The sequence below is a fragment of the Haliotis rufescens genome, unplaced genomic scaffold (assembly GCF_023055435.1).
Source record: "Haliotis rufescens isolate VD_foot unplaced genomic scaffold, xgHalRufe1.0.p SCAF_3, whole genome shotgun sequence".
Classification (NCBI taxonomy): Eukaryota; Metazoa; Mollusca; class Gastropoda; order Lepetellida; family Haliotidae; genus Haliotis; species Haliotis rufescens.
Genome location: NW_025964001.1, coordinates 57,428,257 through 57,449,499, shown reverse-complemented (window position 1 = coordinate 57,449,499; position 21,243 = coordinate 57,428,257). Strand labels below are relative to the sequence as shown.

The window sequence follows — 21,243 nt, the reverse complement described above, 5'->3', positions numbered from 1 at the left end:
TACCACAGTAAGGACCACCTGGCCCGTGTGTTTGAGGACCCACTCCTGCAAGTCAATACCAATCCAGTCTGACAACCCGAGTTTCAGATGCCTGTGGAAGAAAATGTTGTTGTTATATTGCATTTCACATAGTTGCACTCAGTTCTACTGCTACTTCATGGAATATATATTCTGACTAATCAACTGAACTTGGCTCAGTGTCCAGGCTACATGGAGCCTAAAGTTGATAAAAAGTGTTCAAAGTGATCAAAAGTGTTCAAAGTGTTCAAAGTTGATCAATAGTGTTCAAAGGGATAAAAAATCTTCAAAGTTGATCAAAAGTGTTCAAAGTGATCAAAAGTGTTCAAAGTGATCAAAAGTATTCAAAGTTGATCAAAAGTGTGTAAAGTGATCAAAGCGTTCAAAAGTGTTCAAAGTTGATCAAAAGTGTTCAAAGTGATCAAAAGTGTTCAAAGTGATCAAAAGTGTTCAAAGTGATCAAAAGGGATGAAAGTTATCAAAAGGGATCAAACATTTTTTTAAAAGATGAAAATGGTCAAAAGGAACCAAAGTGTCTAAAAGTGTCAAAGTACTTGTATGCAAGACAAAACAATGTACTTTAATAGGATAAACTTCTCTTTGAGTTTCATGATTGGCAGAAATTCTGCTGGTTTCAATAAAAATCAACTATTGCTTGTTCACTTAGCATAACCAGCAACTTGGAAACACCCAAGTAGATCCACTCCACCCAACTTAGTTCCATTCCACAAAGTTTTTAGTGCTAAACCACCATACATTAAGATAGACTTATGCTATTGTTGCGCTAAGATGACTTTGAGGAATGAAACTGACGCAGTACTACAGTCTTTGATTGATTGGAGTTACTCACTTCTTGACGGTCTCGAACATGCCTGCCTCTACGGTCCCCAGCCACTGCTCCACCGGTCCTCGCGCCCTCACGTTCCTGGGGACAGACAGAATGATGTCACCGGCAACATGGACAACAAGACAACAAAAGTCTATTGTCATCACGATGAAGACATTCAATTCCAGTCTAAGATTTGTGTGTTTACCAGTGTTAATTAGTGAGAAAGCGAGTTGGTTTGACGTAGCTTTAACAGTCAACAGTTAAATTACACTGTCTCAGTCTAATGTTGGAGGAACCCTAATCGAGCCTGAAACTCAGATATGGACCAACAACCAGGAGATCCTGGCACAGCCAAGTGAGGCAACTCTGTAGAGTAAGTATAGAAGATGCTATGTTGCATTTATTAGGATTTTGCTGAAGTGGGCACCTGGCTAATGGTAACATAAAATGTGGGCCACTGTACGTTTGTTGTTTTTCCAATTTCCCATCCCTATCATAGTCACCTCTAAAAAGTCTTGGTTGGAAAAAACAGTGGTTGATATCATGAGTCTTCACCCAGACAAACTGTAGACCTACCTTGGCATAGCAATGATTTCTCCCCCAAGACAAAGTGTGGACCTACCATGGCATAGAAATGATTTCTCCCTCCCAGCCAAATTCTGGACCTACCTTGGCATAGCAATGATTTCTCCCTATCAGACAAAGTCTGGACCTACCATGGCATAGCAATGATTTCTCCCTATAAAACAAAGCTGGACCTACCTGGGCATAGCAATGATTTCTCCCTTCTAGACAAAGTCTGGACCTACCTTAGCAGAGCAATGATTTTCCCCCCAAGACAAAGTCTGGACCTACCATGGCATAGAAATGATTTCTCCCTATAAATCAAAGCTGGACCTACCTTGGCATAGCAATGATTTCTCCCTTCTAGACAAAGTCTGGACCTACCTTAGCAGAGCAATGATTTTCTCCGCAAGACAAAGTCTGGACCTACCATGGCATAGAAATGATTTCTCCCTCCCAGACAAAGCGTAGACCTACCTTGGCATAGCAATGATTTCTCCCTCTCAGACAAAGTCTGGACCTACCTTGGCATAGCAATGATTTTTCCCCCCAAGACAAAGTCTGGACCTACCTTGGCATAGCAATGGTTTCACCCTCCCAGGAAATGATCCTCTTTACAGTTGGTGGTTGTCGTGGCAACTGGCGAATGTCCAGCTGTTTGATGTTGCCAAAGCACTTTCCCAGGTGAGGCTGCAAAATTTCATCATTTTTATTAAATGCAAAATAATGATGTCCATGTTACCAATTAGCTTTGAAACATGCCAGGATGATGTTATTACAATATAATAATATATATTTAGGTACACTTGCAGTATGCCGGGCACCTGTCGGCAATGTTTGATTGATGTTTCTAATACAGCAGTAAGCACCAGCAGGCTAAATTGAAAACTATGTTGCTAAAGTTAAAAAAAATGGTAGAAATAATAAGACACACTTCTTTGGCTTAACAAAATTAAACCTTCATATATTTCCTTTACACTGTAAAATATGATATTGATAAATATGGATGAAGCAAAATTCAAAATTCATAGAATGGTGAATGATTTGATTACTTACTCCAAGGTATGTATAAACCAACCAAAAGTTCTGTTCAAATTACTTGGTGTTTGAAAATTTTTCGTGCTTATGTGTGAATCTATGAAGAGCTACACCTGTTGAGGCAATCCCCCAAACCCTTAGGAGAAATTAGAGGTTGAGGAAAATGGGAGCTGAAAATCGTGGAAACCATATTTCTCTTTGCACATTTCATGCATACCTTACCTAAATGGTGGAAGTTAACTGACATACTGCAATCTAGGCAATGGTACATTTAGAAAAGGAGTTACCTGAACAGCATTGGGGTCCTTGGACTGCGCGAGGATGTCCAGGAGTTCATCGTTACTGAGGAAGTAGAACCTGGGGAACACCAGTCTCTTCGTCTCCAGGTAGTCCTGTGCACAGGTAACAGGTTTAGAGTCATTGGGACACTTATTCATGACAATGTTTTGTTTGTTTCTTTGATTGTTGTCTAATGCCGCACTCAGCAATATTTCAGCTATATGACGGCGGTCTCTAAATAATCGAGTCTGGACAAGACAATCCAGTGAATGAGATTATGAGCATCTATCCACGCAATTGGGATATGATGACATGCATCAACCAAGTCAGCAAGCCTTACCACCTGATCCCGTTAGTCACCTCTTACGACAAACGTAGTCGCCTTTTACGGCAAGCATGGGTTGCTGAAGACCTATTCTACCCCGGATCTTCATGATAATTTAAGCCAAAGTTGTAGGAAATCAGTGTATGTCGATCAGAAACCAAGGACAATTAGGACCTGGAATATAATTATAGGGGGGTTGAGATTGGTCTTTGACTATCATATTTACTGCCCCCTTATTTTATGAAACATTTTTTCATGACCACTTCCTCCCCACACCCAACACTCCACTCCCATACTTGTGATAAATATTGGACACCCCTCCTCTTTTGAAATGTCAATTTTTCATGAAATCCCCACCATGAAAATAAATGACAAATCCCTAATCAAAGCAAATACTGATTTGAACACCTGACTACTAGATCCTGGCATCAAGAGACTTTGCAACTCTGCCAACCACTGGTGACACTGAAACACCCATGCCATATCAACAAGGGATGCAACTCTGCCAGCCACTGGTGACACTGGAAAACCCATGCCATATCAACAAGGGATGCAACTCTGCACAGCCAGTAGTGACACTGGAACACCCATGCCATATCAACAAGGGATGCAACTCTTCCAGCCAGTAGTGACACTGGAACACCCATGCCATATCAACAAGGGATGCAACTCTGCACAGCCAGTAGTGACACTGGAACACTCATGCCATATCAACAAGGGATGCAACTCTGCCAGCCAGTAGTGACACTGGAACACCCATGCCATATCAACAAGGGATGCAACTCTGCACAGCCAGTGGTGACACTGGAACACCCATGCCATATCAACAAGGGATCCAACTCTGCAAGGTCAGTGGTGACACTGGAACACTCATACCATATCAACAAGGGATGTAACTCTGCAAGGTCAGTGGTGACACTGGAACACTCATGCCATATCAACAAGAGATGCAACTCTGCCAGCCAGTAGTGACACTGGAACACCCATGCCATATCAACAAGGGATGTAACTCTGCACAGTTAGTGGTGACACTGGAACACCCATGCCATATCAACAAGAGATGCAACTCTGCAAGGTCAGTGGTGACACTGGAACACCCATGCCATATCAACAAGGGATGTAACTCAAAATGCACCCTATGTCACAACCCTTCTTCAGAAAGCTGTATACATGCATCATACAATCAAATAGAAAAGAATCTCCCACCGAGCCCTGTATGACTACTGCGTACCTCCAAACACTTGTGAATTTTTTCCAGGTTGGCGTTGGCGGACGTCAGTGTCTCCAGGGTTCCGGGGGCGATGGCTGACTTGAGGGCGTTGGGTCGGTCCTCCACACGGCGCATGATGTCCTTCCAGGCCTTGTCCACCTGGGAGAACAGCTTGAACTCACTCGGCAGTTGTCTACAACACACCAGGTTTATGCAACACCAATCTAATTCATGTTGTATGGGTTTTCAATGCATCAGTCCTGGTGGTGAAATTACTAAAATTGAGAAATGTTGTGGGGGTAACCTGAGGTCAATTTCATTAAATAAAATTTTTGCCAGTAGATTATAATAAAAGTACAAACAAAAACACGCTCAAAACTTTCTTTTAATTCCACAGCTTTTTAAATTTTACTTTTACAGTATTTTCAACAAGCTCACAAAAAGGAAAAATATTGTTCTCTTCTCAAGAAAAAATTACAAGTAACTTGGTCATAGAAAGGACAAAACACAGAGCCTGATATAACAAGTTTTAGGTAATTAGTTTCCAACTGTACAGAGTAATATCTGCTGACCTCTGGATGTCTGGAGTACTGAAGATCTGCTCCAGGTACAGCCAGTTGCGCTGACAGTTGAGCCACTCGTCCAGGGTGCGGGAAAACACCTGCAGCTTCCGCTCCCATTCCTCCACCTGCGCCTGTAACAACATGGACATATCGTGTATAATACAAGTAATACAACATGGACACATTGTACAAAATACAAGTAATACAACATGGACACATTGTACAAAATACAAGAAATACAACATGGACACATTGTACAAAATACAAGTAATACAACATGGACATATCGTGTATAATACAAGTAATACAACATGGACACATTGTACAAAATACAAGTAATACAACATGGACACATTGTACAAAATACAAGAAATACAACATGGACACATTGTACAAAATACAAGTAATACAACATGGACATATCGTGTATAATACAAGTAATACAACATGGACACATTGTATATAATACAAGTAATACAACATGGACACATTGTACATAATACAAATTATACAATATGGGCACATTGTACATAATACAAGTAATACAACATGGACACATCGTGCATAATACAAGTAATACAATATGGACACATTGTACAAAATACAAGAAACACTTCACTTCATTAACAACTCTCCACTTATCAATTGTCAGGGCATCAATGAGTCTTTGATACAACTGCTTTGGAACATGGTAGACCAATATGGTGGCACATACACAGTCTTGGCGCTAATTCAGAAAAGTAAAACTTAAGTTGAAATGTCTTAAAGCACCCTCACCCCATTCCACAAAGCTATGTTAGTGCTACTGCCATGTTAGTCTATGTTTAAGGATGGGAGGGCAAGAATAACTAAATGGAAAATGTATCAAAAACTAAACAGTGTTGCCTAACAACTGCTTTCCTATATATTTCTTATTGACTAATTTATTTGCAAAGAAATATATTGGTATTTCATGATGAACATAGAGCATCATCATGATTTTAAGGGCAGTCAATATATTTAATCATTTAATCACTTAGCATTGGATAAGGAGCAGTGGGGTAGCCTTTTGGGAAAAACATTTGTTCGTCATGCCGAAGACCTGGGTTCGATTCCCGACATGGGTACAATGTGTGAAACCCATTTCTGGTGTCCCCTGCCGTGATATTGCTGAAATGTTGCTAAAAGTAGCGTAAAACCATACTCACCCACTCTCTACTACTCACTCACTAGCATTGGATAAATACAGCCTCAGGGTATCTAGTATCAAGTCGTTTAAAAGATGCTTGAAATAATTCCTCACCTTGATTGGTCCTACATATCGGGATCCCCGGATTGTTCCCACGGTAACCTGACTCTCCTCCAGCTGGGCCATGATGTCGTCTGCTCCTGCGATGATGATGGTGTCTCGACCAGCATGAGGCAGCAGACGGAAATCTGTGTTCTGCCACAAGTCGATGATCTACAAGAGACAACAGAAAGCTAGAGAGTTATCAGTTACTTTTGAAGCTATTGTCTGCTTGCTGACAGAGTTAAGATCTCCTTTCAAGCAGACAAGGCATCCGACCTCAGATCAGAAGGTCTATGGTTCAAATCCCATCACAGGACTCAGACATTATATGGTCACTACATTGTTGGGCTGAACATGTTCATACTAGATTTGAGCAAAATAAGTCCCCATACCCTATTACGCAGCCTGGGACATGCCTTCTGTTAACGGGGGGGGGGGGGGTTGCTATTATCTGGAGAATAACTTGCAAGCTACATGTAATTACAGGTCCTAAGTAAATTAAGCACTATAGCCATGGTGAGGGACATTCAACATTGACCCGTGAAGATCGGGGGTAGATTAGGTCTTCAGCAACCCATGCTTGCCGTAAAAGGCGACTATGCTTGTCGTAAGAGGCGACTAACGGGATCGGGTGGTCTGGTTCGCTGACTTGGTTGATGCATGTCATCGGTCCCAATTTTGTGGATCGATGCTCAATCACTGGACTGCCAGATTCAGTTATTTACAGACCGCCGAGTGCGACGTAAAACAAAAAACAAACAAAACATTATACACAAGGGACAGTTTTGAGTTGTGAGTAGGATACTCCAGACATATTACCCATAACTATTTTTTTAAGAAAACATAACAAAAAAACCAGGCAGTGCCAATCAGCACCAGGTAAAACATCATAGTGAGATTTAACAAATCAAATTCCCCAATATGTTCTACCCTAACAAGAGATGAGTTTCTCACCTTCTGCAGCATCAGTTCCAGGGTGGCCTCATTACTAGCTGTAGTAGAGATGTCCTGGATCTTCTCCTTGTGTTTGAATATCTGATGGGAACAGGGAAGGTTCATACATATTATTATATACTTCAGTGTAGAAGACTGAGTTTTCCAAAGTTGAGAAAAGGGATATTTTCATTGCAGTGAACATTACACTTGATATTTCACTACAGTGAACATAACACTTGATATTTCACTGTTGTCCAACAAAAACAAATCTGACTTTTAACGAATCAAAGTATGGCATTTATGATATATGTATCCATTCTCTCTCAACTAAAATTCCTTTCAAGGCGTTAATAGCGGTAATCTGACCGTGGTTGCTGTTAATAACGGTGAGTTGTGCGATCTTCCGATCGCTTCACACACGATTTCGCCGAAATTAATTAAAAAAATATTAAAAGGAATTTTGAATAAAATTAATGAAATAAGTTACAAACATGAGTCCAGATATACCAAGAACACTTTTTTTTATAGCCAGACAGGGTAATTACATGAATAATTTGCGAACTTCAGTATGGATTTGTTGACATGGTATTTCCGGGGTTACGTGCTCACGGTAATGTCTTTCCATGGGGGAAAAACATCAAAACTCATTAATTCGTGTATAATGCGCAACCCCTTCTACACAGCTGTGTTTTTTGGAAAAAAGTGTGCACTATACTCAAGAACATACGGTAGGTATAACTGCTGTTATGAAAATATCGTATGTATCGCGATACATGCTTTCCAAATCGATGCATCGTATCGTGGGCTGTGCATTGGGATACAATACTGTATCGCCGTATCGTTACACCACTAGAACATAACACTTGATATTTCTCTGCACTGAACATAACACTTGATATTTCTCTGCAGTGAACAGAACACTTGATATTTCACTGTAGTGAACATAACACTTGATATTTCACTGTAGTGAACAGAACACTTGATATTTCACTGTAGTGAACATAACACTTGATATTTCTCTGCACTGAACATAACACTTGATATTTCACTGTAGTGAACATAACACTTGATATTTCACTGTAGTGAACATAACACTTGATATTTCACTGCAGTGAACAGAACACTTGATATTTCACTGCAGTGAACATAACACTTGATATTTCACTGTAGTTGAACATAACACTTGATATTTCTCTGCACTGAACATAACACTTGATATTTCTCTGCAGTGAACATAACACTTGATATTTCACTGTAGTGAACATAACACTTGATATTTCTCTGCAGTGAACATAACACTTGATATTTCTCTGCACTGAACATAACACTTGATATTTCACTGTAGTGAACATAACACTTGATATTTCACTGTAGTGAACATAACACTTGATATTTCACTGTAGTGAACATAACACTTGATATTTCTCTGCAGTGAACATAACACTTGATATTTCTCTGCACTGAACATAACACTTGATATTTCACTGTAGTGAACATAACACTTGATATTTCACTGTAGTGAACATAACACTTGATATTTCACTGTAGTGAACATAACACTTGATATTTCTCTGCACTGAACATAACACTTGATATTTCACTGTAGTGAACATAACACTTGATATTTCTCTGCAGTGAACATAACACTTGATATTTCACTGCAGTGAACATAACACTTGATATTTCACTGTAGTTGAACATAACACTTGATATTTCTCTGCACTGAACATAACACTTGATATTTCTCTGCAGTGAACATAACACTTGATATTTCACTGTAGTGAACATAACACTTGATATTTCTCTGCAGTGAACATAACACTTGATATTTCTCTGCACTGAACATAACACTTGATATTTCACGGCAGTGAACACAACACTTGATATTTCTCTGCAGTGAACATAACACTTGATATTTCACTGAAGTGAACATAACACTTGATATTTCACTGTAGTGAACATAACACTTGATATTTCACTGCAGTGAACAGAACACTTGATATTTCACTGCAGTGAACATAACACTTGATATTTCACTGTAGTTGAACATAACACTTGATATTTCTCTGCAGTGAACATAACACTTGATATTTCTCTGCAGTGAACATAACACTTGATATTTCTCTGCAGTGAACATAACAGTTGATATTTCTCTGCAGTGAACATAACACTTGATACATGTATTTCACTGTAGTGAACAGAACACTTGATATTTCACTGCAGTGAACATAACACTTGGATGGAACTATTGTCATACAAGAGTTACCTCCCTGAAAATTGTCTCCCTTTAGCATAAATGTCTAGCCCGTACACAAACTGTTGACTTCCTTTTCACGTTAGATCCACATTGACAAGGCAAAATAATGACAGATAGTCATTTATGAAGTTAATGTCACTTCTTGCTGTTTGTTTTTCTCTTCAAAATGTTTTGTTATAAATTGTAAATTTCTCATTTAACTCATCAATCAAGACTGTTTGTTTCAAAAAGCTCCATGTTACTTGACCATCGTGTATTCGTTAGCTTCGAACAGCTCTCGAGATTCAAGAATTTCAAGAATATTTTTTGTTTAAGTTGATTTTGTATATAATCATAACGAAATGTATGCTATAGAATCTCCAAGTCCGTAAATATTTTTTGTTACATTTGTTTATATTTTGTCAGATTTTGCAAACACGGAACTACTTTTTAAGTCGCAATTACAAGGGGTGGTGAACCGTCCCTGTGTGTTAGGTAGGGAGAATTTGCGTTTCAAGGTTTTACATTTGAAATGAAATAATTCAATTTTCCAGTAGAGAGCTACAGAAAAAGTACATAATAAATAGGATATTCTATGTGTTTACTCCACTCGTGAAAATATCTCTTTTCCCTCATCACTCGATGAGAGAAACATGACATTTCACTTGACACATGAAATATCCTCTTATACTCTCTGAGCCCATATTAAACTCAAACAAGGGATAGACAACAAAGTATTGAAGCCACAAATAAAACCCTCTCACAGCCTACATATTACAGTCATTTAAAATCAAACTTCAAAAGTCAGCCCCTTTGGGTCCACACCTTACATCAAGGTCAGAACCACCAGACTGTTGATGATGCCTCAATCTCATTAAAATCAGATCTTAGTTTTCGCTACTGCTAAACAAAGATCTGAGGACATCCCATTACGAGTCACGTCAGAACGACCTCTCGTGAATTTTGACCGATCAGTGAAATGACTGACAAGAAATGAACATAAGCCAATCAGAAGGCAGCTTTCTCGAGCTTTATGACACTAGTTTCAAACTTTGCGACTACGCTTAGAAACATATTTTGACGTATTCTCTGTTAAAAATTTTAAAACTGACGAAAAGAACATTCTGGAATGGCTTAAAGATGGCCTAGATTGTATGGATATAATCATAAAACCCGTAACTGTCATTCGGAATACCCTCTGTTAAATATTTCGAGGTTGCATGATCAGAAAACACATTCCGTCTGTCACTTTCATGATCTGGTAAGCGACGCTCTGATTGGTTGGATAAAAGGTCGTTCTGACGTGACCCGTAATGGGATGTCCTCAGATTTTTGTTTAGCGATAGCGAGAATTGAGATCTGATTTTAATGAGATTTGATGTTGCCTGCTGCAGTGAATACTCACATTCATGTCGAGCAGGTTGCCCAGGGTGAAGGACTTGTCCCTGACGATGACTTTATTGATGATCTTCTCTATGATCTCCCAGTGCCGGGCTCGGAGCGAGGGGTTGCGGAGGCTGGTGATGACAGGCATGCCTTGCTTGAAGTCCATCACCTTCTCCTTGAGACGAGGCAGCACTTCATTATGGGGGAGCCCTGCAGGGGGAAGATGAGAGGTCAGTGTCAACATTCATCAGTCACAACATCACCTGCTTACATTTCACCTGTAACTATGGTTGCTGTTTGGTTGAAATGATGCCAAAGTTATACTGGCCATGCATGAGTGAAAGAAAATTGTTTGCAATTAAGCTTCACAAAACTTGATCAATGATCATTAATTCTGCTAAGGTCAGAGCAATTTATTTATGCTGAGCGTACACTTAATTCTTCAAAGGTTAAAAAAGTAAATATGTTTTACTGAAATTGCTAAATTGGAACATCTTTTCGATTGCACTTTGGTTAAAAAGAACCCTGATTAAAAAAGTTTTTAATCTTCCTTTAACTTCATTCAAGATAGTAGCATGGTGCGCTATATTATTATGATAATTAATTTATAATGGACTGTAATGGTGCACACTTACTAACCTATCAAATATGTCATACGCAAAATGTTTCTAGTTCTTTGTTAAACTTTTATGACATCATCAATTAGGAATGATTAATGATTATTTTCTTTGCCGAGTTCGGTAAACAAAGTACCTGTAATTAGCGACTCAAGAGCGGGCAACTCTATATTATGGTATCACTATTTTGTGAGTGAGTGAGTGAGTGAGTTGGGTTTAACGCCGCTTTTAACATTATTCCAGTTATATCACGGCGTGTCAGCTTAATGTGGGAGGAAAGCCCGAAGTGATGCAGGTCTCAGACGTTTACCAGTTCGGTGAAACCCACAGGAATGGGTATGGTGCTGACAAACCTAGAAACATAATCAGGGCGAACCGGGATTCGAACCCACAATCAAAGGTTTCTGGCGTGTCCATGGGACGCAACTCTGCACAGCAAATCGCGGCACCTAAGACAACTGGGCTACCCGTGCCCCCCACTATCTTGTGGTGTGATACGTGTGGCATATATGTTTTACATCACTTCCTGTTTTGAATTACGCATAATCAGTATGCATACGACCTCGGTCAGGTTAAGTGACATTGTCCAAACAAATAGATTCCTTTCAAGCCAATTTCGAATGGAGGTAGGGGTAATTCCACTTCAAGAACATTCCAGAAACTATCACAAAAAGGTTCACGTGTATACTTATGAGTAGCCGTGACATACAGCAATGATTCCTGTATTTGATCAAGCGATGAAATATCATGCTTAGATTTGTATAAGTAAACCAGGGATAATTCTAGGGTGGGGCCTTGTGCTTTTAGCCCCTAAATTTGAAAAAGGTGCATATTGTTAAGTACAACGGGACATTTTAATATTGTGCTGTATGGGCAAGTGTGGGTGTACCTCTGGAATATTTGAAATTTTCACATAAGGGGCCCGTGTCAGAAAATTCCAAGGGTGTGTGGATTACGAGATTTACTGATACTACGATAATATAGAGCCCACGATAATAATATAGAGCCTGCGATAATATAGAGCCCGCGATGATAATACAGAGCCTGCGATAATATAGAGCCCGCGATAATATAGAGCCTGCAGTGATAATATAGAGCCTGCAATAATATAGAGCCCGCGATAATATAGAGCCTGTGATAATATAGAGCCCACAATAATATAGAGCCTGCAATAATATAGATCCCACGATAATATAGAGGCTGCGATAATATAGAGCCCGTGATAATATAGAGCCCACGATAATATAGAGCCCACGATAATAGAGCCTGCGATAATATAGAGCCCGCGATAATATAGAGCTTGCAATAATATAGAGCCCACGATAATATAGAGCCTGCGATAATATGGAGCCTGCAACGATGATATAGAGCCTGCGATAATATAGTGCCCGCGATAATATAGAGCCTGCGATAATATAGAGCCCAAGATGATAATATAGAGCCCGAGATAACATAGAGCCCACGATAATATAGAGCCCGCGATAATATAGAGCCTGCGATAATATAGAGCCCGCATTGATAATATAGAGCCTGCCATAACATAGAGTCATACAATAACAGACATACGTTAATTAATGTAGTTTCCTATAAGTCTACCTATGTACAAAAGTTTCTACTTTCAATAATTAAAAAACAATTTTCTAATCCTGAAAGGCACATATTTCTGTTTCCCACCTTTATCCAGCATGTAGACGGTCTGAGTGAACTTGTTGACATTCTTCTGAAGGGACTCGACATGGATGGAGTCGAATGACGTCGCTGTCCACTCATCCAGGAGCTTGGTCCACTCTTCCAGGGACTGCCACAGCAGCCGTCTCAGTGTCAGGTCTCGCTCGATCTCCGACAGGTCAGCCTGGATCTCCTGTGCACTCTCATCCGACTTCTTGTCCATCAGCATGTACTCTCTGACAAGGAGAACAGTCACAACACTGACAGAGGCAACACTATGACATTTGGGAGAGATTTGTTTGTTTGTTTGTTGTTTAACGCCATACTCAGCAATGTTCCAGCTATATGATGGCGGTCTGTAAATAATCAAGTCTGGACCAGACAATCCAGTGATTGACATCACGAGCATTGATCAACGCAATTGGGACCGATGACATGCATCAACCAAGTCAGCGAGCCTGACCAACCGATCCCGTTAGTCGCCTTTTATGGCAAGCATGGGTTGCTGAAGACCTATTCTACCCCGGATCTTCACAGGTCACATTTAGGAGAGAAACATCATGTGTTTTCAGATTTAAGGCCATGATAAATTCATCATAAGATTATCAATTAAAATTGATTTATATGTAATTTAAATAATGCGAGCAAAGACCACTTGCAGTTTAATTCACAGTCACATTAATTTCAAGATTTACAGTACTTATTCACAAACATATTCATTGTTGATCTTGATCTCGATAAAAATTATAGACATGGTTTACAATCTACTTTGATGGTTTCTACAGGAGGTGCATAATACGCTGGTTCGTATTATAGACAGCGCTATGGTAACCATATTCTCTACATATTAAAGGATAAGAATTTATGGATGAGCAACTTCTATATGACAATTAAGAGCGATTATCAAGCAATGGTCTCAGAACCTACACCGAAACGTCGCTCTTAATTGTAATAAAGAAGTTGCTCATCCATAAATTCTTATCCTTACTTAGTACTCCAACTTCTAAGAAGAAATGTTCTCTACACTTGTACTTACTCGCCAAGGAACCTGTTCTTGGCCTGAGACATTGAGCTGCCAAACCTCTCCTGGTAGCTGGCATAGCTTCGAGCTCTCACAGACAGATTCTGCACCTCGTCCTGCAGGAAGCGGATGGTTTCCAGCGCCGTCACAGCCATCGTGTCAGCATGCAGCAGCTCCGGATCCCGCACCCGATTCTTCAGGTCCATCAGTTTGGACCTGATATTAGTGATGAGGGAGTCCAGGTCGGAGCTGAATTTCCTGATGTTGTCGTCCTTCTTGGCCTCACAGTACAGGATTGTGGACTGGAAATAACAGTAGAGGGAAAGGTAACTATGGCAACCATGGTAATGGGTAGCAATGTCATTTCTAAATCAAGAATCAAATTGTGTCCATATTTGTAAACATAAACTGTCTTATCATTATCAACATGAATCTTACAAGAGTGGGTGAGCGACACACAATAAACCAGATCGCATGATACAGCGTTCTCTCGCTATTGCGCTCTTCAATATGGCGCTAATTCGGTTATAGCGCGTGGTAAAGTATGGCTCCCAAAGTTTAGTAACATAAAGTCAAGTTTTCCAATGACACGATGTTTTCCCCCATCAAACATTATCAGCTGATCACCGCGATCACGTAACACAGGAAATACCAGTCAACAAATCCGAACTGAAGTACGCAATTTAATCCTATTATTATATCTGGTTATAAACAAATTGTTCATTGTTTCAGTGTTGTTTATCTGGCAATATATTTTATTAATCATATTCAAAATTTCATTCAATAATTATAATAATGAAGGGATACGATGTGTTTTTATGAAAGCACTTATGATACTCGATTAATCTTGTTTTACACTGTGAATCACAAACAACTTCTATTCTAATCTTTTTTTAAACTCTGAAACGTGCAACGTAGATTGTGTTAGGTAGGCAGAACATGTATACTGTTGTTGGTCATGTACCACCTACGACTCGACCTTCATTAAACCTCTGATCATCAATAACGCTCATCAATTTGGACCCCAAAGGTAGCGTTGTAGTGAGGGATCACTGTATTACAATCCAACAAGAATAGAGTACAAGGAATTTATTCTGCCCTGGAATAACTCAAGTCCTTTCAATAATACAAGCCCTGCGTACCCTTTTGTAATTCCTTTGTTTTCGAGAGATTAGTTTAATAAACTGGAGAAGCCTGTGAGTAAGTGATGGTCATTCAATGTGTTCATAGTATGATAGTTTATTTAATTCAATTGGATTAACATACAATAGTGGTGTAAAGGGGGTTATAAAAGTTGGTATATTTGTACTGACTGACATTCTCATCATGAGTTAAAAACGAAAACGCATTGCTTACGATGCTGAATTCAAACTGCGAGTCTTCGCTCTAGCTGATATATTTTCTCACAGGTTCATAATTCTATATACACCGATTCACAAAATGGCGCTTTGTTGTTGATGGCAACATATAACGATCAATATGAGATTAAAAAAAACCAAGAGAAACAGCTTCCCACATTATAAAAGTGGATGACTGGTTTGTTAAATCTTTATTAGAAATAATAATGACTTTTTCAATATAATTACAACGTTTTTCATCTTATATTTTTGAATATCTGCGAGTACCGGCACATGTCTTGCAGTCCGACTTCGCAGTGTTTTTTGCCTTTCACTTCCTGGTTCGGCTTATCTGCGGGTCATACCATTTTCTTTCGTATTTCAATGGTCAAGTTAACACCTCGGCTTATCTACGGGGTCGGCTTATCCGCGGTCATATACCGTAAGTTGCAACAGTAAAGCATTTCCAAACAGACATTAAGCTATTTTAGTGAATTCTAGTCAATAGACAAGTAATAACATTAGGCCAGAAGATTTTCATCCAAATGTCTTTCTGATGTGAGGTAAGAAACATCTTACTTTTTTTCTTGCAGTCACAATGGGTATGATGAAAGTTTGAATGTTTTTCAGATTACAGTTAACCTGGTTTGTAGTACATGGGGAGACAGTATGGAAAGAATATAATAACAGAGCTCCAGATAAGCTTTTGGTGTTGTGGGTATTTTACACATGCATTTTAAAATCATTGGGTATCAGTAATTCTATCTGGGTATTCAAATTTCTGTTACCCACTAGTTTTAACACATGTGGGTATTTAAGTTAAATATTTAAAAACACTATTCTAATTAAAAACATCAAGTCCCTGCAAACTGGTGTCGTGTGGGGTCGAGAGCTTTATAGGACTCAAAAATACCACGATACTTCCACAAGAAAGTGTGATGGCAAATGATCATGATGTAAGTGTCATCGTGGAGTTTGGCAAGGTTGACGGAATGCCCGTTTATAATTTCAAAATAAGTTGCTGATTTGCTTATCGAATAAGCAGGGTTACTTCACAATATTTTGATGATACCCACAAGTTTTATTTTTGTAGCGTATCTGTAATGTTCGTTGCGTATTTGATACGCTTGGATTTTATTTTACTTCTTATTTCTGCATTTCTGATGTGTATTTTACGCAGATATGCAGCTTATCTGGAGCTCTGTAATAATCAAAGGAACTTTAAAGAACAATGTTATGACAACAACCATCCATGGAAATCATCACATTTGGTACAGCAGTTTCTGAGATGTAAAACGCTTTACCAGTCACCGTCAAGGCTCCCTTGCACGTGATTGCGTGATCGTGAGAATTACGTGTTGACATAGAATCGTCCAACAAAAACAAATATGACTTTTAACGAGTCACAATATGGAATTTATGATATATGTATCCATTCTCTGTCAACTAAAGTTCGTTTCAAGGCGTCAATAGCGGTAATCTGACCGTGGTTGCTGTTAATAACGGTGACTTGTGCGATCTTCTGATTGCTTCACACACGATTTCGCCAAAATTAATTAAAACAATATTAAAAGGAATTTTGAATAAAATTAATCAAATAAGTTACAAACATAACTCCAGATATACAAAGAACACTTTTTATAGCCAGACAGTGTAATTACATGACTTATTTGCGTACTTCAGTATGGATTTGTTGACATGGTATTTCCGGTGTTACGCGCTCACGGAAATGTCTTTCCATGGGGGAAAAAACATCAAAACTCATTAATTCGTGTATAATGTGCAACCCCTTCTACAAAGCTGTGTTTTTTGGAAAATAAGTGTGCACTATACTCAAGAAAATACGGTACTTGTGATGAATCATCAACGATGGCCAAAGTTGAGTGTAGACAATGCAGTGATGTGGTTTATCATCTACACATTGTTTCTGTGACTTAGAACATTCTTAACCCTTTTGTATTTTAAATCTATGATTTTAATTTCTTATTAAATAAAATGAAAAGGACAAAAATGGTCACAGAAACACCATGCTGTTACAAGCCATTTGGTTTCAGAAGAGCTTATGGTGGTGAATGACAGCCATTGTTTTCCAAATCTCATAGCGATCCTGTCACGACATCGAGTCAATAGAGCACCGACCTTCACCTACCTTCAAATGCTGGAAGCTTGGGCCAAGGGTCTGATACAGAGCTAGGTCCTCAGGTTCGATCGCTACATAGTAGTCCTTGGCTATGGTGAAGAGTTTGTTGACAATGTTGAACTCCTTCTCTAGAGCAGCCAGTTCGTTGGACATCCGACCCAGGAAGGACAGATGGTCCACAAACTCCTCCACCGATGCTGGCGGCTTGTCCAGTCGACTTGATGCTCCCTACAAGGCACAATATGTTATAGTGAGTGAGTGAGTGAGTCGGGTTTTACGCCGCTTTTAACATTATTCCAGTTATACCACGGCGTGTCAGCTTAATGTGGGAGGAAAGCCCGAAGTGATGCAGGTCTGAGATGTTTACCACTTCGGTGAAACCCACGAGCACGGGTATGGTGCTGACAAACCTAGAAACATAATCGGGGTGAACCGGGATTTGAACCGACATTCATAGGTTTCTGTTGTGCCCAAGGGACGCAACTCTGCACAGAGAATCGCGGCGCCTTAGACGACTGGGCCACCCCTGCCCCCGATGCTCCCTACAAGGCACAATACGTTATAAGTTGTTGCACGATCACGAGGAGTACAGGGGATTTTATGTTTCCCTCGTTAGGTTTTATACCACTTCCTGGAGTGAGTGATTTAAAACCTAACGAGGAATGCATAAAACCCCATGTACCCCGAGTGATCAGGCTACAACAAATTTATCTTACCGACATGTTTTAATAATGCATTGTAAAATACATCTTCCCGAGGCAAGGGAGTCAACTGACTTTAAAAGTCCAGTTGCCACCCTTGCCGAACTAGGCTGGTATTATGGAGTTACATTTTGGCTGGACTAACATAGTCTATGCATAGTCCAATCAAAATCGTGCACCGAAATTGAAATCCAGTTCGTAAACTGTCGTGCAGATTTCGGTCGATTGCAGAATTTGCAAAGCATGTGCACCGCCAACTCGTTGTCAACAGGTATTTTCCAAACCTTTCCATGTTTTTAATCGAGGTGGTCGTGTGATTTGAGGCACTTCACGATATAAGACCCGTTTTATCAAAATATAGATCTTTATTATCGATCAGATCGTCTTGCCTGGGTGCCGCCATTTTGTTTGAAACAAATGCAAGTGATGGAATCGGATTGGTCCATAGGAGAGGCTTAGAAGGGACATAACTCGTAATAGCCACTGGTGGCGCTACGATTGAGCCCAGGAATTCCAGCCTAGTTCGGCAAGGGTGGAAACTGGACTTTTAAAGTCAGTTAACTCTCTTGCCTCGGGAGGATGTGTAAAATATTGCAAACAAATTCAAAATTGATTGAAAACAGCTGTTCGATTGTCATGTGACTTCCACTGACTCGGAAAAAGCGGGCAGCTTTTCGCTTTGAAGAGGGGTATAAGGGATTTATTCTGGGCCTCAATCTAAAAAAAACATCCATTTTTAAAAAATGCTATAAACATGCTTCATAGAAAATGCCCCATATTGTCATCTGTCCCCTTATCTAAGCCATACAATACCTTAATGATAGAGAGCAGGTCTTCATTGCGCTTGTTGGCGGTGACTGGCAGCCGTCTGTGGATGATGTCAATGATCTTCTGGGGAAAGGGCAGACAGGAGTTGTAGTAGTCCGTGACCGACACCTGGATCATTGAGATTCTCCGACTCAGGATCATAAGATTCATCCGAGTCACCTGGAAAGAGTCATCATTATCATCATAACACTAAACATTAAGTTGCAACTTCAAAGAATGAGAGACCCGTGAAGATCTGGGGAAGAATAGGTCTTCAGCAACCCATGCTTGCCGTAATCGGGTGGTCAGGCTGGCTGACTTGGTTGATGCATGTCATCGGTCCCAATTGCGTGGATCGATGTTCATGGTGTAAATCACTGGACTGTCTGGTCCAGACTCGATTATTTACAGATCGCCGTCATATTGCTGGAATATTACTGAGTGCGGCGTTAAACGACAAACCAAACCGAAACCATCAAACAATGAGAGTGCTGCATAATGTTCCAAATTCACTTGAGACAGATTAGATACAAATTTGAGCTGGTGAATGAATCACTAAAAGCAATACAGTGAAATCACACTTATCAAGACAGGAAGACGACATTCTGGGTGTTCCTGAAAATGATTTGGTTGGTTGTTTTGTTGTTCAACGCGCAGTAAGCAATATTCCAGCTATATGATGGCGGTCTGTAAATGATCAAGTCTGGACAAGACAATCCAGTGATTGATATCATGAGCATTGATCCACTCAATTGGGATACGATGTCATGCATCAACCAAGTCAGTGAGCCTGACCACCCGATCCCGTTAGTCACCTCTTACGAATGAAAACTGTACTGCATTAAATTGCTAATTTAGATGGAAAATTTGAATCCAGACGGTCATAGTTTATGACTTCATAGTTATTGCATAAATATGTGAAAATATTATGTCATACATTCAAGCTTTTTATAACAAAACATTTGGAAACAACTAACAAATCACCTTAATTAGAAATATGGAAAAAGTATCACATGTGATGTTGTTCAAGATATTGTGGTTTAAAGGTACTTACGGTGGGAGGTAACTCAAGTCAGATTAAGAAATATGTAGATTCAGGTATATGGTTGATATTTATAACAGAGGTAGTTGGATTAACAGGGTTCCACTAAAAAGCCTTCATGTTCCACCTACAAGACACCCTGCAATCACGACCCCATCTTTGGAAAAGTCGTTTTCATACGGTTGTTGTTGTTGTTGGTTTGTTGTTTAACGCTGCACTCAGCAATATTCCAGCTATATGATGGCGGTCTGTAAATAATCGAGTCTGAACCAGACAAACCAGCGATTGATATCATGAGCATCGATCCACACAATTGGGATAGGATGACATGCATCAACCAAGCCGGTGAGCCTGACCACCCGATCTCGTTAGTCGTCTTTTATGACAAGCATAGTCACCTTTTACAGCAAGCATGGGTTGCTGAAGACCTATTCTACCCCGGAATCTTCACGGATCTTTGATACAGTATTCATTACATTAACTGTTTGGCTATTTGTAATTTGTTAAATTTTCATGAACATTCTGTGGTGGTCAGAACCATCTACAAGGCCTGATGAACATGAACTTGTCCTCACTCAATCACTTCCCTTTTCAGGTGAGATGGGGTGAAATGGGGATTAACGTCGTGTCCAAGATTATTGCACTTGTGACATGCACGTGTGTGTGTTTGTGTGGCTGCTTGTACTAGTTCGGACTGGTGCCGATTTATAGTGATAGCTCACTGAGATACCATGCCGCAGTTTAACATGAATACCCCACTCCGACACAGAAAACTGACTCCGAGCCGACCAATCCATGTTTTAGACCAGTAATGCCGAGCGCCAGACAGGGTAACAACAAGTACCATCTTTTAACGTCTTTTGGTATGACACAGCTGGGGATTGAACCACGGAATTTCCGCAGTTCGGCCGACGCTCTACCACTAGACAGCGGAGGCAGTCCTTTCCTTTTTAGAAACTGGTAAAGTGAGGTTTCTCTAACTGGATGTGACAAGACTACCCGTACATACAATTGTGTTAAACAGCATGTAATAAGTGAAAAATAGCCTGAGATGTTGTATAAGCCTGCAGAGTGGTGTTCTTTAAACTCCCCCCAGTGCCTAAGGGGTCCTTGCATTGGGTACGACAGAAATGTACCTCAAATACCTCTCTGTACACAGAAATGTACCTTAGCTCTAAATAGTAATACAGAAAGGGACCCAAGATGGCCACAGCATGGCGGTGGCTGGGCGAGTCTATCAAAATGGTGAGCAAAAC

The 21,243-nt window shown here is 39.9% G+C and overlaps 1 protein-coding gene across 2 annotated transcripts in view; it reads right to left on the bottom strand.

The window, feature by feature from the left end:
- The window catches only part of LOC124115408 (dynein axonemal heavy chain 6-like), a 135,847-nt gene that overhangs the window by 72,106 nt on the left and 42,498 nt on the right, over nt 1-21,243 (bottom strand). For both annotated transcript variants that reach the window (XM_048403119.1, XM_048403120.1), the window contains 13 exons: nt 18,952-19,125; nt 17,447-17,665; nt 13,976-14,262; nt 12,946-13,175; nt 10,674-10,864; nt 7,051-7,131; nt 6,109-6,267; nt 4,836-4,957; nt 4,285-4,456; nt 2,737-2,841; nt 1,983-2,101; nt 869-943; nt 4-91 (listed from right to left, as the gene is read on the bottom strand). In XM_048403119.1, coding sequence (XP_048259076.1) covers nt 4-91; nt 869-943; nt 1,983-2,101; nt 2,737-2,841; nt 4,285-4,456; nt 4,836-4,957; nt 6,109-6,267; nt 7,051-7,131; nt 10,674-10,864; nt 12,946-13,175; nt 13,976-14,262; nt 17,447-17,665; nt 18,952-19,125 — 2,022 coding nt within the window. The remainder of the gene's footprint in view (nt 1-3; nt 92-868; nt 944-1,982; nt 2,102-2,736; nt 2,842-4,284; nt 4,457-4,835; nt 4,958-6,108; nt 6,268-7,050; nt 7,132-10,673; nt 10,865-12,945; nt 13,176-13,975; nt 14,263-17,446; nt 17,666-18,951; nt 19,126-21,243) is intronic.